General features: G+C 43.8%; 2 protein-coding genes across 4 annotated transcripts in view; both read right to left on the bottom strand.

Annotated features, from left to right (window-relative positions):
• The window catches only part of tmem200ca (transmembrane protein 200C, genome duplicate a), a 20,744-nt gene extending 6,621 nt beyond the window's left edge, over nucleotides 1-14,123 (bottom strand). Inside the window, exon 1 of one of the 3 annotated variants that reach the window (XM_042067406.1) lies at nucleotides 11,888-14,123. The gene's annotated coding sequence lies outside the window, so the exon portion shown is untranslated. Of the gene's footprint in view, nucleotides 1-4,776; nucleotides 4,926-8,321; nucleotides 8,570-11,887 lie in introns of those variants that run through there. The other 2 variants (XM_042067405.1, XM_042067407.1) reach the window with 2 other exon arrangements.
• Nucleotides 14,124-14,221: 98 nt separating this feature from the next.
• The window catches only part of LOC121688071 (lethal(3)malignant brain tumor-like protein 4), an 87,057-nt gene continuing 74,722 nt past the window's right edge, over nucleotides 14,222-26,556 (bottom strand). Inside the window, exons 18-20 of the mRNA XM_042067404.1 lie at nucleotides 23,223-23,397; nucleotides 14,972-15,034; nucleotides 14,222-14,293 (exon numbers count right to left, since the gene is read on the bottom strand). Of these exons, the coding sequence (XP_041923338.1) occupies nucleotides 23,285-23,397 (113 nt within the window). The 3' untranslated portion in view covers nucleotides 14,222-14,293; nucleotides 14,972-15,034; nucleotides 23,223-23,284. The remainder of the gene's footprint in view (nucleotides 14,294-14,971; nucleotides 15,035-23,222; nucleotides 23,398-26,556) is intronic.

Below are 26,556 nucleotides of genomic sequence, written 5' to 3' on the forward strand. Positions count from 1 at the left end.
TTGGATGTGCAGTGTTTTCTCTGTGTTTTGCAAATGCTTTACTGTAATAGTGACTTACAGAAATAGTGAGAAGGCAGCCTGTGTTCAGTGAGTGAGTCAGAGAGACCTAGCCACGCTCCACAGGTGTGGAGGTTCTGTTTTGATGTGAACACCTGAAGCACTTGCATTTTCTTATCCGCTCTCTCTTCCAAATGCATAAGGGAGAACACAGAGAACACAGAGAACACAGAGAAATGATTTACAGAGAACCACAGGCACATTCTTACACCTGGTGGAACAGGTTTTGTGTGTCTTTCCAGCTATGGTAAAATCAAACCAGTGGTATGTCTTCTATTCTCATGTTTAGATTTCAATGTGAGTTAATCTCAGTTACACTCACATCTTAATAACAGTGGATACATATTTCCATATGATGAGGATCAATTAAAAACAAAAATGCAAAGACTTAAGTTGCAGTGCTCAGCTAAGTATAAGTATAAGTATAAGTATATACTGTGGCTTGTACAGACACAAGACCTAGAGAAACTAACCCACATCACAAGACCTATAGTAGTGGACTCCCAGCACAAGACCTATAGAAACTAACTCCCAGCACAAGACTTAGAGAAACTAACCCCCAGCACAAGACCTAGAGAAACTAACCCCCAGCACAAGACCTATAGAAATAGACTCCCAGCACAAGACTTATGGTAGTGGACTCCCAGCACAAGACTTATGGTAGTGATGGGCAAATGAAGCTTTGGTGAACCACTAAACCACAGCAGTGTGAAGCTAGCAACACTAATGAAAAAATCCAATATGGCTGCCACATGTAGATTTTTCAACATAAAAGTCCTTACCCAAACCAGTATATGTAACCAAAAATATTGGTTTGCTAAGGACTTTTATGTTGAAAAATGTATGTGTGGCGGCCATCTTTTTGCTTTTCAGCTAGTGTCACTAGGTTCACACTGCTGTGGTTCAGTGGTTCACCAAAGCTTCATTTGCCCATCACTAACTTATGGTAGTAAACTCCCAGTACAAGACCTATAGTAGTGGACTCCCAGCACAAGACCTATAGTAGTGGACTCCCAGCACAAGACCTTCAGAAACTAACTCCCAGTACAAGACCTATAGTAGTGGACTCCCAGCACAAGACCTACAGTAGTGGACTCCCAGCACAAGACCTATAGAAACTAACTCCCAGCACAAGACCTATAGTAGTGGACTCCCAGCACAAGACCTATAGAAACTAACTCCCAGCACAAGACCTATAGTAGTGGACTCCCAGCACAAGACCTATAGAAACTAACTCCCAGTACAAGACCTATAGTAGTGGACTCCCAGCACAAGACCTTCAGAAACTAACTCCCAGTACAAGACCTATAGAAACTAACTCCCAGCACAAGACCTATAGTAGTGGACTCCCAGCACAAGAACTATAGAAACTAACTCCCAGCACAAGACCTATAGTAGTGGACTCCCAGCACAAGACCTATAGTAGTGGACTTCGTCCCAGATCTGGCTTTGCTCTGAGCCACATCTGGGCTGTTTGCATTTTTAAAAATCAGCTGTATTTTAGGGGTTGACAGCACCCTACCATTGAATTTAGCACTGGCGCAATGTATGATTTATTCATGAATTGTCCCACATCACGTGCCTATTGTTAAAGCTAGCTCTGGATGCAATATATGGTGGGTTTTATTTGAATTATGAATCATTAATATTTGATTGTGTCTGAGTCAGCCTTATGCCATTTCTCTTTAGAATCCACTGGAAAACACCCACTCTGTGGTGAGTTATTAAAATACAGTCTACATAACATCAGAGCATTCTAAAATGTTCTTAAACTCTGCAAATTGCTAATGTTACCATTTTTAATATATTATAATATTGAGACCAATGCAGGGGAATTGAATGTGATATTTATTGGATTGGGCAAATGTGAGACGCAGCCGGTTGCTAAATTGGTTTGGCATCTGGCTGACTAACAGACGCCTCTTGAAACACCTGGTGCCTCGGCTAATGACAACAGACAAGTTGAATCCTTCAACGGCCCCAGAGGACCACACTGACACACACACACACACACACACACACACACACACACACTTTCTCCCCCATTTTATTTCCCCAGGAAAAACTTCCTCCACACACGCACACACACACACACACACACACACACACACACACACTTTCTCCCCCATTTTATTTCCCCAGGAAAAACTTCCTCCACACACACGCACACACACACACACACACACACACACACACACACACACACACACACACACACACACACACACACACACACACACACCGTAACTGAGGAAAAATGCATTCAGCTATGAAACAAAAACTGTACATGAGTACGTTTGGGGAAAACACTATCTGGTTCTACAAAGAACATCACCAGTAGCACTCAATGACAAGTGAAGAACCAGTAATGGTTCTTGTATGGTCACAAGCAGAGGACTGGAGTGGGAAGAGCAGACAGAGTTATGAGGAGGTAGTCAATCCACCGCAGTAATGCCATCAATGGGCCAATTAATCTTTTCTATTGCTGTCCAATGAGAGCAGTTCTTACAGGCGAGTATATATTTGAGTTTCTGCATCCCGAGCTCATCAATCGTGTCATTGTGGGGAGACAGTGCAGACGGAGGTGGGCTCTGCTCTGCTGCAGCACGGCAGCCATTTTTCTTCATTTGGCCTGACAAATGTACTGTAGAGCCCGTTAGGACCGAGGGCCCACTGTTGCTCGAGCGCTGGTGCCAATTTAGAAGATGAACAGGGAACACAAATGAACCAAACCAGCATTCCATTCCAGTGTATGACCTCTGTGGTGGTTTTGGTTTGTGTATCTGTAAGAGTCCAGGGAATTTGGCATTGGAATGAGAAGCCAAAATAAAAAGCTAATTTATAGACTGAAATGGCAGAGGCATATGTGTGGTAGGCCTACTTCCGACCACCGTGTCCTTATTCCTCAACATCTGAATCAGTTTGACACCATCATCATGTTTGGCCCCAGCCTGATCTGATGAACTTGTTTGAGCAGAACAGAACTCATTGGAAGCTGATGGATCATGGTGTCAGGCAGTTTATTGTAGTTATAATGTATTGTTCCCTGCATTCCCCTGGATTGCAGTCCTGAAGAATAGGATAAGAATACCCCACCCCCTCTCACATTTTACTGTATTACAGATTTGTTAGATGAAAAGAAAAAAGGGAGACTTTCTTTCACCTGAAATACACAGCTGCTCTCAACCAACCAGGCTTCTCCTCCCATCTGCCATCTGCTCACCTAGGCCTGTTTAAAAGTCTCACTGAAGCTACAGTACACTAAACACAGTCAGAACAAAGCATTAGAAGCTACAGTATCGGCAATCAATCTGGCAGAAAATGCATAAGATATCTAATTCTGCACGCAATAAAACTATACATTTTAAGTTTGTCAATAGAATATACTATACTCCAAGGAAACTTGCACTTATGGGTTCATATAACGATGACAAATGTTGGCACTGTAACAAAGTGAAAGGAACCTACTTCCACATGATCTGGGAATTCCCCAAATTACAAACATTTTGGAATAATGTCATATTAAACTTATCTATGATTACTAAAGAAAAGATCTCTCTAGACCCTAAATTATGCATTTTTAATTATGTGGACAATATGTACTGGCTCCCCTTCAAGAAAAAAAAAAAACTGTATCTATTGGCCTGATGAGTGCCAAGAAGGTCATAGCAGTCAATTGGAAGACCACTATCAACATTAATGAAAGAACATGGCTACAAACATTTGAAACCTTATTGAGTCTAGAACAAATGTCTAACTCCATATACACAGGTACCCCAAACATTTGGTGCAAAATTAAAAAAAACAAATCTATAGTAATATTGCATGCTATAGTTAGATTACACGATAAATGTTGACTGCGATGTTTCAAATGTAATAATGATCTGATGAACACACATCCCATATCTTACGTTAATATAATCAATGTCTTTAGAAGAAGTATAGTCTAGGTATGTATGCATTCATGTGTAGATAGACTTGTGGCCTGTACAGTATGTATATGAGATATTGTAAATTAGTGTTTATGTATATATATATATTTGTATGTAGCCACTTGTGTATGTATGCATTTCCGTATGCATGCATGTATGTATGTATGTACTGCGTGTGCTGGCGTAAACATACAAGAATGTAAGATTGTACTTGCACATCTATGCATTTCCGTATGCGCTTGCATGGATATCTGGCTGTGTATATATGTATATGTATGTATGTGTGTGTGTGGGTGTGCGCGTGTCTAAATGTATGTTCACATGCATTCATATACGGGGGAATGCATATAGAAATGTACAAGACACCTGATGAGATCTAATGTACTGTTTCAACCATCAAAATACTTGTTATTTTTTAAGAATTGTTATTTTCTGACCTTAAATTTTAACTGATGTAAATGATGTGATTCCCCGAGCAAGGAAAACTCAATTAAAAAAAAAGAAGCTACAGTATCAGATGATCCATTATGTATTAAGCGGTACAATGCCAAGCATTCATTATTCAATTGAGATCTAGTTTCATCACGTACCAACTTGATAGTTCCATCTGGTTTCATGTTTCATGTTAAAAACCTCCTAAACATACTTAATGAGGAAGCACTGTCAATCTCTTCTCTGGATTCCTACAAAACCCAAAGGCTTGCACCCCCCGGCATCAAAGCAAATGATAATAATAAGAAAAACAAAACCAAACAAAAATAAAATAAAACAAAACAAAACAGAATACCTGTAAACAGGAAAATGGCTGTCAGGTTCATGAACAGACCAAAGAAGGCAGTCAGGCGGGCAAAAAGGATATGACATCTCACTCGCTGTAGTCAGGTAGCAGAGTTGTTCCCATCAAAGGGTGACCTTTCCACGTGTTCACCAAGGCCCACATGATAAGGGAGGTAGGGGAAAATAAACCAGGACGTGTCATCGGAAGATGACCTGTCATCTCAGAGTTATAGTGAAATAATTCCATATAAATTAATCCAGCTCAATGCAGTTCCTCCACCAACACAGCCTTTCAGTTAACATTCAACAAAGTGACAGCATCAGTCCATCATCTAAGCTTTCTAAGCTCCAAGGTAGGATTATGTCCTGAAATGGCCTGACCGTCGCTTTTCCAATGCTGTATAAATGACGTACGATGAGGGTTCCTGTCTTAGGCATCATATCACATGCAAGACACCCAGAGCTGTCAAACACAAAAGGAGAACAGAACAGAGGAATGAATGACAGGAAGAGAAAAGAATGACAAACGTCCCCTATTACTTTCCACTCCATTGTTTAAATCAAATAAAAAAAACCTGGAGGAGATGCCTTTCTGGAGGGGGTTATCCATGGCTTAACTGTGGCTGAAATAAGACACTGAGGGGGGAACGTTGAGGTTCACGACGACACCCCCATCTTTACGGCAGTCATCACGAAATGTAATGAGGCAGCTGCAATATTTCATCAGAACCTTAGCCGCCCAATTGCGCACTCATGATGGAATTGATCTCAATTATGTGTGTGTGTGTGTGTGTGTGTGTGTGTGTGTGTGTGTGTGTGTGTGTGTGTGTGTGTGTGTGTGTGTGTGTGTGTGTGTGCGATTGTTGGGAGAGGAGGCGAGGGCCCTTCTGGACAAGACTTGATGGAGACAGTTCCTGATGTCTCCTGACTGTGGCTGCGGAAGGGGCCCCAGATGACTCAATATTAAACAAAGCTGATCCGACATATGGCGACACGCGGTGTCTCTGTATCACTGTGGCCATCGTTGTGAATACCCGCCTCCATTCGGGAAGAAAATGCGCTTTCAAAACATTCCTTCTCTGCTTCCTTGAAAAGGAAGGCAATTGTTTATTTCACGCTAGTTGCTAGAATGTGACCCATTTAAGCATACGTCTCCCTTGCACTATCGTGTGAAAGATATTTATTTAGACAAATAATTAGGTTATGTAAGGGCCTGTTGCATAATGCAAGATCTAGCATCTAATGCATGTCATGAAGTATGCAATAGATGCAGTGTGTTTATGACATGAAAATGCTCTTGGAGTTTAATTAGAAGAGCAAAGTGCCCCAGTACTTCTCAAGAGTATAATGACTGAATTGATTCTGATACTGTATACTATATACTGTATATAGAACTTGATACTGTATCAAACATACATCCTAGGATCATAACTTGATTGTTCAAGGCAGATTTTGGAGAGGTTCAAATGATGTATAGCCTTTACAGACATTTCCTGTCATGGCTCATTTGAACATGTCGTGCTATTTTTGGTTATTTATAGTTTCAACACTATGCACTGAAGTGCAAAGGGTTTTAGATAGATAGATAGATAGATAGATAGATAGATAGATAGATAGATAGATAGATAGATAGATAGATACTTTATTGATCCCCAGGGGAAATTCAAGATTTCCTAACAAACACAATTTGATGTGGTTGCAGTGAGTGAGTGATCTGTCTCTGAGTGATCTTAAGCCAGAGGAAGATCCGCTGATTGCTATCCCTGACAACAACACAACATTCTTTTGCAAGGGGAATGAGATTGAGCTCTCGAGACGGCATACAAGCAAAATATTGGCCTTGAATGCCATGTTCTCATGGAGGTAATCCTCACAATCACCACACCTACTAACATGCCTGACATGAGCACAGTCAATAGTGGAATCAGTCAGTTTGTTATTCAGTTAAAAAATCAATTAGACATACCGACACCAAACAAGACAATTATCAGACTCATGAACTCCATCAAGGTGATCATTCCCTCTCCATCAAAACAATGTTGATGCATTCATGTGAGGTTACTTCAAGTTTCTACATGAATTGTGACGAGTGTTTAACACCTGTAACTTTGATGCCACTGGCTGCTGACTCTCTCAGAGACGCAGAGCATTACCCTAACGCTAGCGTTGTGCTGTGTTGTACTGTTGTGGTGGCTGTAGGAGTCAGTGCACCACAGGTAGGTAAGTCACTACACTGTTCATGACAGCTGTCACGTTGCCCTCCCATGTCACAGGGGGAGTGTGTGTGGGTGGGTGGGGAGATGCTCACGCATCCATGTGTATGGGAAAGGTTTCACGTCAGGGTCATCATCCACCACCACTGTGTACCACAAACACAAGGCTAAGACTGCTCTTGCAAATCTCATGCAAATCAGCCATGATGCTCCAAGAGTGTGTTGCCTGAGTAGGCTACTTATCTAAAGTGTTTCAAACATTAAAACACCATCAGCGTACTCAGACCAAAAAAAGACCTACTGTGAACTACACAACAGCATATCCATCAAAGGCACAGCATTTCATGCATGTGTTTATGGTTTCTTTTAATGGCTTTAAACCCAGTGTTAAAACAATTCCCCACTGCCCCCCATTCTTTCCTTGACTGCATAATAAATACAAGCCCTGCTTCGCTGCCAATAAGCACCCCTGGTAGTGCATCTATTTGCCCCTAGGCAACAGAGACAGACATTACAGCTTAATGCCTTTTATTACAGCTGATGTTGCTGTCGCCCTGGTGTCATCAGTTTGATGTGTTGTGCACCGCCACACCAAGTTCCACCCTACAGAGCCAGCTGCACACAAAGCAACCAGCTTTCCTGATGTTAAGGCTTCAGTTGCATATGAACTGTTTATCCCCCATCACCTCACTGCATATTCACAATGTATGTGGTGAGTTGAAAGGAAAGTAACAGTCATAGTGGTGTGGCATAGTCTAGGGCATAATATGCTTGTCAGGCAAGAACTCTGTTGTAATATATGCAGCCCTCAGTAATCTCCATATAGAAGAGCCTTTATTCTATGAAATCAAGCCACGAATACATTTCCAAGAGAAAAAATACTGGCATCCAGTCAGAGGAATTATGGTCAGAGGTGCAAAATCATTGAACACACTGCCAACTCAATGGATTATAAATAATATATTTTGTGTTAATAATAACACTGTATCATGTAGTTGTTGGTGCGTTGGATGGGCGCAAATTCTGCCTGGCACGCGTTGTTGTACTTTCCTGAATGCATATCACATCTGGAAACTGTCGATTTATATAGAGTGTTGTGAATGCGAACCTTGTGAAGGTATATGAACACATTTAGGGGGTAAGGTGTAAACATGTAATTATCGATAGACAAGATATTAAGAAAACCTGCAGCTGTAACAGAGAATATGAAGAGTAGCCTGCTGTAAGAGGAGATAAGTCATTCAAAATATTTCATACAAACGAAGTAACCGAACAACAGAGCGGCCCTATACTGTACATTTTATCCAGGAGTATGGTGGAAACAATGACAGAAACTACTTACCATGAGGAATAGAATTCAAATCCCATAATTAGGGTGTTAAAAACGAAAGTTTCTATCCTCGACTATGAAAATAGCGCGCTGTTATAGAAATTCCAGGCACTCCACGTAATTCCTTGTTGTGGAGACTGTTTGACAGGCATAGTTCAGTGGTGCGTTCTTGTGCGCCCATCGTTTTATGTGGACGTGTCTTCTCGCGAAAGAGCCTTTCCCTTATATTCGGCGCGCTCGCGCTGATTCTCCTGGGAGTGTCTGTCAGGATGCCGTGCGCCGGAGTTTGAAACAGGGAGTTTTGTGCTGGCTGTATGGGGGTGTTGCTGATGTTACAGTGCTTCTTGGGTGTTGTTGCTATGATACCAGAGCAGTCATCGACTGAAATTGCTGCAGGATTTGAATAATTGGCTTCTTAACTCTTTTCTAGTGAAACCAGCCCTAGCCATGTGCAGATGTGCAGTAGTCATGTAAACCGCTGAGATCGACGCAAATGGTCGGAATGAGCGCATTGAAACGCTTCATATATTATCTGCAATAGGCATGACTGACGGACAAGCGCAAAAAAAAAGAACACGGAAGAATCAACTGTGCAAGACACCTGACGCCCTCTACTACGCCAGGCTGCCCCTCATGTCATTGCTGTGTGTGAGTCGCTTTCTACCCTTGCGTCATACCGCTAACATGCTGCCTGAGTGTACATTACTGGATGTAAAAATTTCACTGATGACTGTAAGTTGATTAAGTTGCTCTTTCTGAGTCGACATAATGATGGTCTCCATCAGCTCCCGCGTAACGGATGCGCACCAGACCCCAATCATGACCAGTTACATGGTACCTTACCCATTACATATGCACAGTGAACTCATTCATAACCACATTAACCTCCAACTGAAACGCGACATGAAAAGCCTCACCATCTGTCTCCAATAGAGCTATATTTCACTGCAAGTGGGGAATGCCGTGCAGCATTCTGGTGGACAGCTGTGTGGAATTCAGGGCTGGCTACAACTTGGTTATTTTTCCATGACTCAATCCATCACAATGAAACGCATCCCCAAATGCCTACAACAAGGCTCACCAGAGAGACCACACCAGAGGGAGTTCAGGTGATGTTAGAATGCTACAAATTACATATAGAACACCTAAATAAGACATTGCATTTTATAAAGCAAAGCAAATGTGTTGAACATTCCCTTGATTTCTCATGGCCAAGAGGCTCATGGCAAATATAACTAACTATAAATGCAAGCACGATGGGTCCTCTTGGTCACAGTGAGGAAATATAACCTGTGTTTTCCCTTGGGAAGAAGCCAAATTTAACAAAAACAATGAGAATATGACTAGATTAGTTTGTGTGTGTGTGTGTTTGTACGGAGGCTCTTCCTGCTGACCTCTGCAGGGAGACCTTAATGTGCAGACTCTCCAGTGGCTGGTTCTTAAGGGGGTTGGCAAAATCAATATGGAAACCTAAAAGCATTACATGTCTTACAAGCTCTGCTGTTTCTGAAATCTCAAATCTCCAGCCCCCTTTTGTGCCGGGCAGCCATGTTTGACGCTGGAAGCCGCTTGAGGTTAACAAGGTTCAGGTTGCTGGGGCAGCCACCCTGCACAGACCAAGGAGCTCCTTTATGCTCGAGAGAAGGCTCTTATTAAGGGTAAAAAAAACACCCTGCGAATACTTTGAAGTGAGATCCTGCGTCTGCCTTAGCTCCCAATCTTGGCCGCCAGATATAGTGCTGTTAGAGAGGGAGGAACGACATCTCTCTCTTTCTTTCTCTCTCTCTCTCCTACATCTATCCTTCTCCACTTCCTCCTGAACCTCACTGACTGCATTCTGCTTTTAAGAGTCTCCCTGGTGCTCCTCTGGATCCCGGCAGAGCCGTATTTAACATAGCCTACCTCTTTGCCTAAGCGCCAGGCTGCCGTCCAGCTAAAATGCCTTAGTGTTTGTTCTTGGGGGCCTGCGCCCACAATATTAAGTGCATGTTAAAATGGCCAGTGACAGAGTTCCCCAAGCTGTCTACAGAGAGGTCTGCAATTACCCAACACACTAATAACCTCTGCAAATGTGCAAAAAGGGTTTAGTGTGACCTGGGGCATGATTGCTACTCTGTTTTCCATTATAGGATCGGGGACTACAGTAATGTCAGAGTGGAAACAGTTGTTCTCAGGCAGAGGGGAAACGAGAGCATATCAGGGAAATGTGAAAATATGAATTGTGTGAAGTGGAAATGAAGATTCAAAACAGTATGAATGGTGATTGTCAAGGACAACACTGTGTGACAACTCAGCTGAAGACATACAGTACTGTTCTAGTTTCAAGACCTGGTGACAAAAGAAAAATGAAAAACATGATTTAGGAATTTCCCCTTTCCTCAATTTTCAATGTACCATGTATTGTGACGGCATCATTTATAGCACTAGAATGGTACCAACTTCTACCGATGAAACTGACGAAAAGATCCTATCCACAACAATAACAACACATACTGTAGTTCAATACCATACCACACCAGGCATTCCAGGCACCCACGACAACATCCAAGACTCCATTCTCCTTAAGTAAGTCAGTGAAGCATCACAATGTGTTTCTAAAGGTAAAGGGTGTTATTTGTAAGGTACTACACTGTGTTGAAATAACCAAGCAATAAGGAGAAACTGCAGAACCCCAGCTGTGTCCACAATGTCTCTTTGGTGATGAGGTAGGGGTCGGTTTGTATGTGTGTGTGTGGTGGGTCTGCATACAGAGCTATAATAAAATGCTTACCATTAAAAATCTATAACTTAATTTCCAGTCTCATATTAATCAAATGAATACTGCAGTAGCCATGGATCAGGCTCCTTCTGACTGCCATTACTGGGGGAGCCAGCCTGGGTTTTCAAATGAGCCCCTCGGAGGAAACGTCTAATTAGATAGCATGGAGGAGTGTGTGTGTGTGTGTGTGTGTGGTGAATCCTCAAGAATCCCAACTCCACTCAGCTCCTGTGCAGCTGGCTCAACCAGCTCCATTTAGAGATCCGTGGGAACACAATTTATACACGGCGCCTGAGAACCCTGCGAGTGTTCTGGAACACATCCCGGTTCTCCTGGGAAACCTTAGAGCAATTTGGAAGCACTTCTTCAGCATTTTTGTAAACAAAGTATTTTGAGTGTGAAAAGCCTGACCATTGAGTCACAAAGGTTTGAAGTGATCAAGGATTAGACCTTCCCTCACCTGTGGTCTTTTCTGTTGAATACTCAGTTTCTAAGAGAAAGAACTCAAAAGACTTTTTTAAAACTGAGTTCTAGATATCTGTACATACATTTCTACCTATGTTTACAGCCAGGCCACCTAGACATCAAGAGCAGATTTTAAAGAAGCTAAATCATAACCACACATACATCATAACATGCAACACCCAACAAAAAATGGAGTGTTCTATGAAAGCTTTGACTCTTTGACTTTTTATTAATATCGCTAGTATTATCATTACAAGGCCAGTATACAAAATGGACACATACTTCACCATGTGAATCACGGATGCTATTTCTGGCAGCACCTCTACAGGCATAGACAAGCTAAATGTTGACTTACCATGGAGGCCGTTCTTCATGTGAGATTATTAAAAGCAACCTGCTAGTGTGAATCCCATATCCTATGGCCATTTTCACATGTGCTCGGAGGTGAGAGGATGGTCTAACACTTTCAGAGATGCTGAGAGACTGTCAGTTGGTATGTCAACTCACAGATGCGAGCACTACTGGGTGCCTTGACGGTCTTTTTCTGTGTGGTGGTACGGGCATAAGAACGGAACTAGAGTCATTGCAATTGTGATTCAGTGGGTATCCATATAAAGCAGTGTTATTTTGCTTCCCGAGAGGAAATGGTAAATAACCATCATTATCTGCCCCCCAGAGGGACTCGCGAAACTCCACAGGAATTTGGGCTGGATTGTTATTTGACGTCATACAACAATTGTGTACTAGGCCTACAGGAAGATCAAGATATCATCCATTTTTGGTGTGAGACAAGAGAGGCAACAGCACCATTGATTAGATAACCACACAAACGGGACAATGACAAGAGTTTCTACGGTTTATTTGGGTTGTGAAGTTGTGATCTGAATGCTTTTGGTTTTACAAAGTGTAAAATCAGTGTAAGAAACAGGGTTTACAAATATGTACAGAACAGTTTTGTTGGACTCAAGTTGTCGCTGTTATGTTTAACAGAGCTGAGAGGTTGCATTGAGTTGTTCCTGTAGGTTTCTCCATGCACTAACCAGCAGTCTTGCACAGCACAGCACAGCAGTGGAAAATATACGCATCAGAAGCCAACACTTTCAGATGCTCTTCATTTTGGGATAAAGATGGCCCCAGGAAGGTAAGCACAATAAAGAAGGAAAACAAAAACTCAAAACAAAAATAAAAGACAGTTTCTGTTTCACATTCCTGATCATTTCATTGGTGCTTGGCTGTCTTTCATTGACCACATTTACAAGAAAAGCTTAAGCAAACAAAATAATCTTCTTATATTGTAGTTACACTAAGTCAAGATTTATAGCAAATATATACCTATATAATTTTATACGTATTATTAACTGTGCATTATAACAAGTTTATTAAATAAATCATTACGAAAGTTGCTCTGAAACAGAACAAATATTTTGAGCGGGGGAACCTCGCCTATTGTAATGGAGGCTAGAATGAGCGCGGAACTTGCAGTTCACCTTGTTGAATTGTTGAAGGTTGGTCCAGATATACAACAACAGAAACAAAGGCTAAATAGAGAATACCATGTACAGTTGGAGATGCTAATGTCACCACGAACTATAAGACTGCAGAGTCTTGAAGCTACGTCAAATTACCAATGACATGTCAAAACAAAACCTGGGATTTATTTGGACAACAACTGAATGCTTTTTTCCTTTTGTTGTTTCTAGCGCGTTTCTAGATTTCTCTAATGTGCAATATATTATAAAATAAATTCTTTCAATTTTAAAACAAATTTTGGCATTTCAAAATTCATAGACATATATTATTATTTTCCTTCAACTGTGCAAAACACCCTTGGGCCTGCACAATAAATAAAGGTGAATCAGTAGGTACAGTGAAATTATACAACATTTATACAAAATAGAATAGAGTCAAATAAGAGTAGACAACATAGCGAGCACCTCCTAGATTTTAAGTCAGTAGACAAGATCAAAATATGTACCATTTGCTTTAAGTCCTGCCGCTTGTGTGTTTATGTGTTAGACTGCTTCGGTTTTGAGTAGAAATAGCACCTTTTTGCCCTCCCCCCACAAGAAGAGCACCCAGCCGATTGCTATAGCATAGTATTGTCTGTACTGAGAGTGTGTATGCTTGATTGTCACATGTCCGAACCTCTGAGTTATAATACGAGTACACACGACATGGGTCAGGATCAGTGTAAAAAGGATGTAGAAAACTGAGTGTGCCGAGTGCAGGTGAGTGGATTGACCTGTGCACCTTACAGTCTGTTTGGACGTTTCAAAAAGGCAGATTTTGGAAATTAAGTCCAAAAAAAAAAAAAATAATAATAAAGAGGAGAAGAAACACTGGGACCTACAAGTAGAGAATGGTGTTCAGGACAGAGCCCCACATGGCAAAGGCCTTAATGACTTAAGGTATATAGTACCTGTACACACCAAGGTTTGAGGGGGTCTCGGAATGAAGTTGATCAAAGATACAGTCGATCTATGTGTGTTTCCACAGAAGGAAGGAGGGGCTGGTAACCAAACTAGCTAGGGTTAGTTTGTTTGTTTGTTTGTTTGCAGGGGGTGGTTTTGTTTTGTATTGTTTTCTGTCCCTTGGGGAGAGCTCATGTGTTGTTAGCGTCGCTGCTGGTGGACTGGTCGTCCTCGGCGTGCTTGAACATGAGGATGGAGTTGTAGATCTTGAGGGCCGGGCCCAGCTTCACGCTCATGATCTTCACGATGTCCCGCTGGGTCAGGAGCAGGAAGGCTTTGCCATCGATTTGCTGGAGTGGGGGGTTGGGATCGGAGAGGAGGAGGAGAGAGGGTCCAATCAGAGTAGGTTACTTTAGAGCAATGTGCAGAAAAAACAACCTTACCATGCTTGCCCTCAGCAAACTCATCTTTCCCCATCAATGAGCTTGGTTTTTGGCTGTAGTCAAAGGCCCATCTATATATTGAAGTTGCATTTTGGTGGCACTTAATGTCTTAATGTTGTTTATCACTGTTTAATTATAGAGCCTTTCTTGTAATTCCATAGTAAAAAGACTGATGTGTTTTAAAGGAGCCATTTGAACTCTGATCACTCCATTTGTGGAAAATGGAATCCCAGCCTTTGGGAACTCGGTGAAGTGAGGCTGAACACTCTGAATACTGATTAAGACTGGTTACGTTGTTGGAACAGTCTTTGATGGGATTTCCTCTCTCCCTATCCCCATCTAATACCAACACATGCCATATGGAGCTGTTCAGATAACACAGGATCCCTCATCCCACACTGAAAGGCTCTGGATAGTAATGTGTAATGAAACTGGCTGACATGTCCAACTCATGACCAACTCCATCTCACAATATTATATATGGTCATTATTAAAAAGATAAAAAAAAACTAGTATTCAATTAAATAGCAGGTGAATGATTTGACAGAATGAAGGCCACAATAAAGAGCTCTAGCAACTGCTTACCTCTTCTCTGAATTGCTTGGCCTGTTCGACACAGCCTGGTAGAGAGTGGATGAAGTCAGCAACCTGTAAAGAGCAGGAAAGAGTGAGGCCTGAGCGCATACTCCCTTGTGGATGCACCAACAGACAGCTGCACACAGCACAGATGCTGGAAGTAGCCGTTCATATATTTTATAGTCCACTTGGAGCCCGTCCATGTTAATGCCCTTGCAGAACACTTACAACAAGTCTTACTGATCCTAGCACTCACCAGCCGTTTTAAACTGACAAGTAACTGTTAAAAACAGCACTCACCGACGCACTTATTCTTACTGTACTCTAATGTTTTTTTTTTAAACTGTCCTAAAATTGTGAGAATTGTTCTAAAAACTTACTGTTTACCATGTTGTTAGTCGCTTTGGTTAAAAAGCGTCAGCCAAATGTAATGTAATGTAAATGTAATGTAAAGAAGAGTCTCCTCACAGTCACAACAATGGGAGCGCACACGGAGTGCACAGAGCCAAATGTACATGGTGGTGACATGTCCATCATTTGAACCCCACCAGACCCTTGTGCATGCGTAAAATAGAACACTGAACCCTGGGTGAGGATGACAGATGACAGACACATCATGGGTTAAACTGTATCCAACCGTTTCTCCACAAATATAAGGTACTGGCATAGGCCTAACATCCTATATGCTATCCTATATCCTATATCCTATTTGCTCACTTGCGTAAAGTAGAACCCCAAAGGAGCACACCTACGGTTAAGTCCTACATATTGTTAGGACTATTTAGAGTGCTGGTTATTAATATGCCAATTGAATAATCTGATCCCAAACAGAGAAGGGCAGTTGGACTGGGGTGCGTAGTGTTCCCCTTGTTTCGAGCTGGCAGGGCAGAAACAGAGCACAGAGCCCGTCCCAGAGATGTGTGTGGGAGCTGTGTAGAGCCCAGCCCGTCCCAACGCCGCCTCCGCCGGTCCACTCACGCTGCTCCTGCCTCTGCAGCACAGCGCAGCGCACGGGGAGAGGAGAGGTGAGCCACGGCAACATGAGGGGGTGAATGTTCTCACAGGAGGCAGCTTTCACAAACGGCCATTAATAGAATACAGGAGTGGGCTTTCCAGGGAGGCACACACACAAAAAAAAACCCAGAACAGCACCTTCGGTTAAGGTAGAGCCAGGAGGCAAATGGGTTCAGGTTAAAAATGGAGAGTTCCAGCTTTCGAACACTGCTTTTGAAACTAAATCACAGGATGTTTTTGCCTGTTTAGCTTGGTTTCAAAATGATGCAACTATGCAAGATCCTCCCTATTTAAGTGCAAACCACCAGACTGAACAATGAGGAGTACAAATGACAAGTGGTGGAATATGGCAACCAGTTAAACCTTTTTACTCAACAGCAATCTATTCAAATGACAGTGCATCAGCATTATACTCTTTTTTAGTATTAAATAACCCTTCAACAATTTGAAAAACAAAGATGTCATTAATCAGAAATAAAGATTTTTCTTTATTCCCCTTAACACTAGGAAGAGCACTAATAGTACAGAAATAACCTCCTCTCTCTCCCTCCCTTCCTCCCTCTTTCTCTCTCTCTCTCTCTCTCTCTCTCTCTCTCTCTCTCTCTCTCTGTCTGTCTCTCTCTCTCTCTCTCATGCTCTAGGTCATACCCATGAATAACATTCAATTTCAGTCCAACATCACTGAGGTCAAGACCTTGACTGCGAGACGTAATTCCGAAGCAGTGGCTTGCACACTAGCTCCATAGGCTCTAGGCATGGAGGTCTCCTGGATCAATGAATCAATGCAATGCATCGCCACCAAATGGGTTCTGTGCAGCTCTTGACCTCTGGGGCTCCTCAGCCACTGCTCCTCACTCTGTATGGGGGGGATAATGGGCTGTTCATGACTGGTCAGCCTACAGGCTAGACTGAGGAGGTCAGTGGAAAAAAGGAATGACGAGGTGCTTTTGGAATTGCCTGTAAAATCATTCATAGCCATTTGCAATCATTGTTTGGGTTATGGATCTTGGTATTTTGTAGCCGGCTTGCATGTGTAGTCATTTAGGGGTAGTATGGCAATGGAGTCCTTTCACTCAAACCCATCTAGTGGAGTGAAATCAGAGGAGCACACGTTCAGTGATGGGATGAACCTTGAGCACTGAACACATAACAGCGGCCAGCAACCACAACAACATGCACTACTGTGTGTGTTAGTGTGTGAGTGTGTGTGTGTGTGTGTGTGTGTGTGTGTGTGTGTGTGTGTATATATGTGTGTGTATATGTGTGTGTGTCTGTGCGTGCGTGCGTGCGTGCGTGTGTGTGTGTGTGTATATATGTGTGTGTATATGTGTGTGTATGTGTGTCTGTGCGTGCGTGCGTGCGTGCGTGTGTGTGCGTACGTGCATGCGTGTGTGTTTGTGTGTGTCTGGGTGGGTGTGTTGGGGGGGGAAGATACAGGAAACTCTGAGATGTAGGGCCAGTGGTGTACTGTATGTCACTAATGCAGGGGCTTCTGCAATAGGTAACAATCTCCATCAGAGATCATATACTTACAAATCCTCACACAAGCGCAGTCAGACATGCTGTGCTGATAAAAAAAGAGGCGGTCCTAAGACACACACCACTGTGATTGGCCAGAGATCGTAGGAGGAAGGTCTAGAGCAGGGAGAGCCCACTGAGTATCAGCACTAATGTAGCACTGGGCTGCGGCAGAGCAAAACAGCCCCCATCGTGGACACAAACCTTCACACTATTAATTGTTGTGTATTCAACAAATGCCACTGAATACTGTGCCATTTGGTTAGGCCAGCTTCCAGCTGGTAGTTTGTAGGGGCACTCACTCAATCCAACTGTGGTCAACTCCAGACTGTGACACTTTTGCCGTTGGACCTGGCTCATCAGAATAGTTGGATGACACCTTCAATGGACAAATACAACCACGTGGTTTTGTTTTCACCGAGACAGACTGCGCTTGATGTCAAGAGGAAATGAGGAAATGCCTTCATGGAGAACATCAGTGATATTATATGTAGGACTAGGCTGCAGCAGAAGGTAACTGCCCCCAAAAGGCATCAGGTAATTACAAACCCCGCATCAGCTGATCCAGATATATTGAGAGAATTTAAGAAGGGAGGAGACAAGTGCATTACTGTAGGGGTGTGGGTGTGTGTGTGGGTGTGTGTGTGTGTGTGTGTGTGTGTGTGTGGGGGGGGGGGGGGGGGGGGGGGGGGGAGGGGAGGGTGGGGTTTGAGAGGGAGGGAAGATAGAAGGAACTCATATCGAGAGAGTGTCAATAATGCAGGAGAACATTGCTGCAATAGGTAACCACCACCCCCAGTATACATCCCATACTGATCAGACCAGGAGAGGGGGGGGGGGGGGCAGGGAGGAGGAGAGGTCCAGGGGGGGACTGGGAGAGCAGGGAGGAGGGCTCACTCCACAGCTCTGGCACAAGGCCAGCGGATCTCAAAGCACTGGGCTTTAATTGATGCTGCGCTCACCCTATTTGCATGAACCACAGGCTGCCTTACAACCTTGCACGCCATGTAGAGCTGGCTGGGGCAAAGGAATAAATATGCAAATAGGCCCTCTACCTAGCTAAATTAGTGCAGGAGCGTGGCATTTAGCTTCTGCTAATCCATCTTCGGTGGAGGAGACATTCTGAAGTCTGTGTAGCCGGCTCAAGGAGACTGGCGCCAATTAGAATTCATCCAGCAGTAGCCCAAGTCTCTCAAGCATTTAAATCTGCATCACAGAGGGCAGAATTTACACCAAATAATCTGATGACGGGAGGAATAAAAGTCATCAACAATGTGTACAAGTTAACTAAAATTACTGCATTTCAGTTTAAAAACAATTACTTCAAAATGAATAATTGTACTCTTCAGGATGCTTCAACTTACAGAATGTAACACTACTGAGATTGTAGATTAGCATATATTGCTGAGATGTATATAACAAACAACAAGTAAATAAACAATCAAAGCCATGGGAACACTGCCCCCACCCCCACAACCACCATCACCAAGTGTTCAAGCAACATCGTTTGCCTTAAATAATTGCTTCAAACTCTGTAGGTAGAGGAATTGCTACATCATGTTCCTTTCATATCTGAGCATGTTGTATCATGAAATCCTTCCATGCCCAGATTTTCATGCAAGTCAAGTTTGCAGCAGCCAGCGCAGAGATGTGAACTCCCCAGCTCTCTTGAATCGTTATCCTGTACAGCCTGTAGGCCAGGTGAGTGAGACTCAAGGCCAGTACAAACACCCTCAGCAGATCATATATTAAACATCTAAACCCTCCCTTCCTCTCCCTGCACTTTCTGACCACATGTCTTAGATATTCTCACTCAATATCAGAGAGAATGAAGATGCGGTGTGCATTTGAAGAGGGACGAGGAATGTGAGTGCTGGCTCCCGACAACACACTGATGTCTGCTTCTCTGAATACAGCATAAGCTATCCCATAATCCTCCTCGCCCCCCGAAGTCATAAATTCGGGTTAATTTTTTCCCCCTCACCTCTGAATGACCCCTAAGAATCCCTTGTAGACATTCCTCAGTTCAGATTTACAGTGAACACTCTGTGAACAGTCATTTCACTAAGCTTGTCAGTGTGGCATGTTTGCCTTCGACATTTATACTAGCTGAAGGCGAAAAGTGATATGAACAAAAAACCTATAATAAAAATATATGACAACACTAAAGATTTAATCAATAGCACTTGACCTGGTAAAAATCACATTGTGGCTATTTCACTAATCCCCAGGCAAATTGAATTGATGTAGTTTACTGTCGGACTGCTGAAATAATTCTTTGCATTAAACCAGCTTTGAATGAGGCAACACAGCTGTTTGATTGGATGGGCTCTGCTCTGTTCTTAATGAATGCATTGGTACCTTTTGGCCACCGTGTATGGGTGCTGCTTAAAATAAATCCTACATAAATCAGAATAGACAATATGACTAAAACCTTTCAGTTCTATAACCCTGCCGTCCAGGATGGTCATAAACATTTCTTCTTTCAATAGCTCAATGAAAGGCACTTACTGGAGCCTTAATAAGCACTGGTTCAATATAGATGAGCTAGTTTTTCCAGACACTGTCTGTGTAAACATTATAATGCTCTTTCAGGAACTGATTCAATCACAGCAACATACATTAATTAAAGTACAGTGTTATGGTGCTTGTTCAGGCCTGGACAAACTGCTCATATTTGCATGAAGACGCGATTAGAAGACAGTGTGAGAGCACAGCGTTACTCTAATCTATAGCTAATGTTTACCCTGAGTAGCTGCCAGCTGACTAGGTGGGTGTTTTTTGAGCATTTTGTAACACTCAGTTTTGGCTTAAGTCTTTCCCTCGGAGGCCCAAAATCATTTCCTCTGTTCTGTCACAACTAAAAACACTTGCCATGACATTTCCTCTTGGTATTTCTCGACAGCCCAGCGAAAGCTCTAAACCCGAGCCACGTGTCTGTGGTTGTGAGAGCTCCTCTCGGCCTCTGGTGTGGCCTTGTTTTGTGTTGTGTTGATCAGTATAGTTCCTGGGCCCTTGGCCTTAATCGACAGCATGATTGGACATTACTGTACTCCAGACAGCATGAGAGCCTGTTTTTCTGAGTGCTTTCTCCTCGTCATGCTGGGGGGGGGGGGGGGGGGGGGGGGGGGGGGTAGTGTAGTGTGTGTTGGTTGGGGGGGTGGATGTGGAGCACAGAGCCGAATAATCCCTTTGCCTCATCAATCGCCGTCACCCGGCAACGGGAGTGGTGGCTGGCGATGGCGCCATGGTGGGATGAAACAAGGTGTTTAAGGAGGCGTGCGGGCGGGGGGGGGGGGAGGGGGGGGGGGGGGCGTGGGGAGACTGAATGGGGGAGACTGAATGTAAATGGCTGAGTGAATGGCTTAGATGAGAGCAGGTCTTCAGAGACACTATGACATTTCAGATTAATCTTTTCCTACTGGGGAGAAAGGAGCTAGAGAAAACAGCAAGGACCTTCTCTTTCAAGTTTGATCAGCGGTGAGCATTAACAATTCAATCTGAGCCAACACTGCCAGTGAACACTCATCTGGGTGCAATGAAACGCCTCTCTTTGGGGGCATATTCAGCATACCGGTTGGATTAATAAACAACGGTGATTTGCTACAAATACTTTTTTAGACGTACTGTTGCAATACCTCTTGGGCAGCCAAGAACGTTTCAAGGACATGGTTTGTGTCTTTGAGATCCTTTCTATAATGTAGACTTTTAGGATGAGGGCCAAACTCACTCTTCTCCCTCGGTCTCTCGCTCTCAAACATATGCTCCAACAAACTCCTTATCTCATTCCAACGTCATTACCATCTTGCCAAACTTTTAGTCTTAAAATATAATAGGAACAGTGCTCACTTGCTGTTCTTTTACTATGCCGTTAGGGATGCCAAGAAGACCTCATGAAACCTTCATGAAACATGAGGTCATGTGCTATAAAGCTACCCAAGCTCGGATGCAACTTACTTTTGTTTACGTTTGTCATTTCATCCACCTTTCCTCTAACAACACATCGACTGGTGAGACCTGTTTACGGTCTCCTCTACTCCAGCTGGAGGAGGAGAGTGCAGCGTTTATAAGCTCAGTGTGTTTACTGACCGACAGCGGGGTCAGAGTGTGTCTTACATCCCGTAACTATGGCAATGCTCGAGTGAGGCGTCACAGTCTGAGGCTAAAGGGCCACCATCAGCAGTGAGGTGGAAATGGAGTGGAGAGAGGAGGGTGGAGAGAGAGAGAGTGGAGAGTGAGAGGGAGAGGGAGAGAGAGGGTGGAGAGAGAGAGAGAGTGGAGAGAGAGAGGGAGAGGGTGGAGAGAGAGAGAGAGTGGAGAGAGAGAGGGGAGAGGGTGGAGAGAGAGAGTGGAGAGAGAGAGGGAGAGAGAGAGGGTGGAGAGAGAGAGAGAGAAAGGAAAGGGAGAGGGAAAGGAAGAGAGAGTAGGCAACACTCAACCTGTAACCCCCTCATCAAAGCAAAAGAAAATAAAGCTTCCTTGATATCGGAGACACAGACACACACAGATGTGCATGACTGCGTGCACACACACACACACACACACACACACACACACACACACACACACACACACACACACACCTTTAACCACAAGCTTAGCTGCTTCAGAACATCATGTTCGGTACAATGCCAATTCCTATTTGAGCAGCTGTATTCATGTGCATGATGGCCGGACGGATTTTAAGAAGAAAAATTGATTCAGTTGAGCTGCTTCTCTACAGTAGGTACCGATAGAAAAACAATGGGCCAGATGGGCCAGTCTATAGCATCTTACTGCAGCATGCACTCACTGCAGCCTGCTTACTCATAATCCAAATGTGTCACACATAAACCTGACTTACATGTAAACATGTAAAACATAGTTATAGTTATTAGCCGAGTTACACCCTTAAGTGAAACCCACCACGTCTTCCCTTGACACTAACCACACTCCTCACACATTACCCGTCACAGTCAGAAATGACAGCGATTAAACATCATTGAGCATATGAAGAAAAATTATATTTAAGAAATAATAAACAAATAGCTGCAAAGAGAAGAGGCCCATTTAGGACTTAATGACAGCTAATTAGCCACTCATTTGTAGCCATCAAACATCCCAGTCCCATAAAGAGTGGTCTCTGAGCCCCACTGAAAGCTTTAGGGCAGTGATTATGAAGTAATGAGCTATACCCAAGCTTGTTCACATGACTGAACTTGAAAGACGCCTCGCCACCAACCATTACAGCACAATGTATGCTAACAACCAGACTGCTGTGCGAACTGTGTGGAGCTGCAAGAGTAGCATTCATTAAGGTGTCTTTATTGGGGACAACAAAAACAGGGGATATGGAGTAATCCCTAATCTAATCAGCGGTTACAGCTGTGGTCTAATGGATGGCTGAGGGGGACGTAACCTACACTTGGCACTGTGTGTGAGCATGTGGCATTGGCACAGATTTGGGCCGATCAACTGAGCAGCAACCGACTGCATTATTGTGGTAACGAGAGGTGGGTTATAGACAGAATACTGCAATCGATCACTTAACTCAAGTATCCTGTTTTGAATTGTGGAATACTGATCTAAGCTAAGGTTTCTGTTAACTTAAATGTACTGATTTCAATAATGCACATGTTGCTACATGATATGAGCGTCGATCAACAGAAAGAGAAGTAAAATGAGATATTTTGATGATCTGAATTCTAGGTTAGTGTTCTTCGGGTTCTAAGAGTGTGGGGTTCCTCACCTCGTCTACGGTCCAGTGGGCGACGCGGCTGGCTTGCACACCTGCAACCCCCGGGCAGTAGCTTACAGTGCTGCTCCCAGCACAGCGGCAGGTCCCTGCTGGGGTGCGCCGACATTGCAGACAGGAAGACCGACTGGGTGGAGGGCCTGCTGAAGACTGTCCACATTACGCTCCCCCTAGAGAGAGAGAGAGAGAGAGAGGAGGAGAGAGAAGAGAGAAAGAGGAAGGAAGGAGAAGAAGAAGAGAGAGAGAGAGAGAGAGAGAGAGAGAGAGAGGAGAGAGAGAGAGAGAGGAGAGAGAGAGAGGAGAGGAGGAGGAGAGAGAGAGAGAGAGAGAGAGAGAGAGAGATACATTTTTACATACAGAGGCATTACTAATCCTTCAATTACACCCAGTTGCGTTTGCTTTGACATTTTCAGAAGCGTCCCAGAAACAACCTCTATAAAAAGAGTCGGTACGTGCTTGAAGCAACGCATATCATGGATACAGTTTCTGGGACACTCCTCAAACGTGCCGCCCGACACAACTGCTGGAAAAAGAGCATTAACTACAGTGTCAGTTCTGTGGACGCAACGCAGACAGGGATTAAGCTAGTCCTTTTCATCACATCATTTTTAAAATAAAAAAGTAAAAGAATAAAAAATATATAAGAAGTCAATTCAATAAGAATGCATTCAAAAAGGAAGGAAAGGGGAGAGAGAAATGGAAAGAAGGAATTGTGAGAGAAATGGCAGATGAGTTGGAGAGATAGAGTGAAAGATAAAGAGATGAAAGAGCTGCTGAACGACAGATAAAGGAAACGAGAGCGAGAGAATGGGAGGATGGGAGCGGAGGGAGGGAGAGACAAAAATATCAAATTCATTCAGCTGCATACACAAATATTGCATATTAGGCTTTGTCTTTATACACTAGAGCCCATAACCAAACACCATGTTCTGCTGGATAGGCCTGATATTAGCGCATTGCCCATCACAGAAAGCACATCACAAGGAAGACCATGGGTAGCCAAAAGGCTGAGAGCTGTCACTGTCCACACACACAGACACACACACCTCCTATGAGTACAGCTGTGTGGAATAGCAGGCTCTGCTAATTAAAAAAGGCTTGATAGACAGACAGTCATTATGGCCATGCACTGCTGGGGAGCTAAATGAGGAACTGGAGGGGCACGTTGGTTAGCTTCATAATAACACTAACACCTCCCTCCCCTACACAGCCAGACACAGAGAGAAGATCAGAACCCCAACACAAAACCCTCACACTGAGAGAATATTTCGACCTCGACACAAAACCCTCACACTGAGAGAATATTACGATTACGATCTCGACACAAAACCCCCACACTGAGAGTATATTACGACCTCGACACAAAACCGCCACACTGAGAGAATATTACGACCTCGACACAAAAAACCTCACACTGGAACCCCACACTGAGAGAATATTACGACCTCGACAAAAGACCCCCAGACTGTATTAATCCCGCTACACATAGCAGCCGAGAGCGGGAGGTAAAGATAGCGGCTGAGTTAGCGGCGGAAAGCCTTCAGAAAGCCTGGCTAATACGGCAGCAGTGGGAGCAGCTAGTACCGCGGCTCTGGGTTAAACCCACAGGGATGGAGCAGGAAGGAACAAAGGGTGGGAAAAGTGAGGGAGAGGAAGAAAAGAAGGGAGGAGACGTGTGTGCTTAGTGAAGAACAACAATCATTGTGTTTGTGCTCTTTGCAGGGATGGGGATTGAGATTGAGACTGGATTAACTGATAATGTATTTATTGGATTCATTGGTGATGAGCATCACAGAGAGATGTCTTTGGGATAAACAGAAAGGGAAGCTTAACTGAGAGCCCAGATGAATGGCGGCAATTACAATTAGTTTTACAATGCGTCTCGTTAAACTTTGGGATTAAATGATCTCATGGGAGGCTTATGTAGGATGAGAAGGAAAAGTGCTGATTCACTGCACCTGACAGTCTGCAGATGACAAAACTCTTCTGCATACCTGTTTTAAAAAAATGAAAGAAAAAATCTGTTTTGTTTTGTTTCTTTCGAACAAATAATCAGAAATACTTTTTGAATACCATAAATACAGATATTCCCTTGGATATTTCCTCCTATATGGAGGCATTTAGAAACCCTCACTGAAAGAGTTCCTTCTGCTTAGGCACAGTGACCATACGGGCCCTTAGTAAAGCTGAGCAGTGGAGCTCGGCGGTCCTCTGAGTGCTGGCTCTGCTGAATCCTCTCCTCAGCTCTCCCTGCCTCCATATTTGCCTCCACAAGCCCACAGGGTGGACGGGGGTGGGAGCGAGACGAGACGGGCAGGGCTGGGCAGCCACTGGAGAGAAAGGCTCTGCTCTACCCGTCACCACCGCCAGCCTGTGCCAACCTACCCACATGAGAGCCATGCCAGCCCCGTTTCAATAGCCTTCACGCCAGACACGCTCACCGGGAACATGACATTATGCACGTGCTCAGAGAGAGAGAGAATAAACAGAATGCCTGTTTTCCTCTCTCTTACACACACACACTCACACACACACACACACACACACACACACACAGTAATGTAGTCAGTGGGGAAAATGCCACTGACCTCTTCACAGGGGATTATCAGAGCATGAAGGCTCAGCTGATTTCACATACAACGCGATCCTACCACAGAGCGCCTCGAGACGCTCAGATCTCCATCAAACAAAAATCCCATCCAGAGCAGTTGGATCATGTAATGCCTTGGAGGTGTGACTGGGTGAGTGTTGGTGTGTGTGTGTGTGTGTGTGTGTGTGTAATGCGTGTGCGTGTGCGTGTGCGTGCGCGCGTGTGTGTGTGTGTGTGTGTGTGTGTGTGGGGAGTGTGTGCGTGTGTGTGTGTGTGTGTGCGTGTGTGTGTGTGTGTGTGTATTTCCATGCATCGTTTGCAGCGCTCCTGGCATACAGAAAAGTGTTGCGTTGTTGTTTTGCTCCCCAGCTCTGTAAATCCTGGGTGGGAGTGTGTTGACGCTAATCAGAGATGTTCTAAATTATGCTAATCTGGCCCAGCATGCCAGGGCTCCCCAGCATGAGGCGGCTGCGCCCACAAAAGCAGCAGCATCTCAACTACAGCTGAGACAGGGGTGGCGCACACACACACACACACACACACACACACACACACACACACACACACACTCTAACGAAGGTTCGCTCAGTGAAGGTCACTTCCTGCTTACTGCAGCATTTTTAGAGAGAAAGGAAGAGACAGAGAGAGAGTTCCTTGAACACTGCCACCTCTCCTCTCCCATCCACGTTTCTCTTCATCTCTTTCCGTCTTTGCTCATCTTCTTTTTCCACTCCTCTA

The sequence above is a fragment of the Alosa sapidissima genome, chromosome 17, assembly GCF_018492685.1.
Source record: "Alosa sapidissima isolate fAloSap1 chromosome 17, fAloSap1.pri, whole genome shotgun sequence".
Classification (NCBI taxonomy): Eukaryota; Metazoa; Chordata; class Actinopteri; order Clupeiformes; family Clupeidae; genus Alosa; species Alosa sapidissima.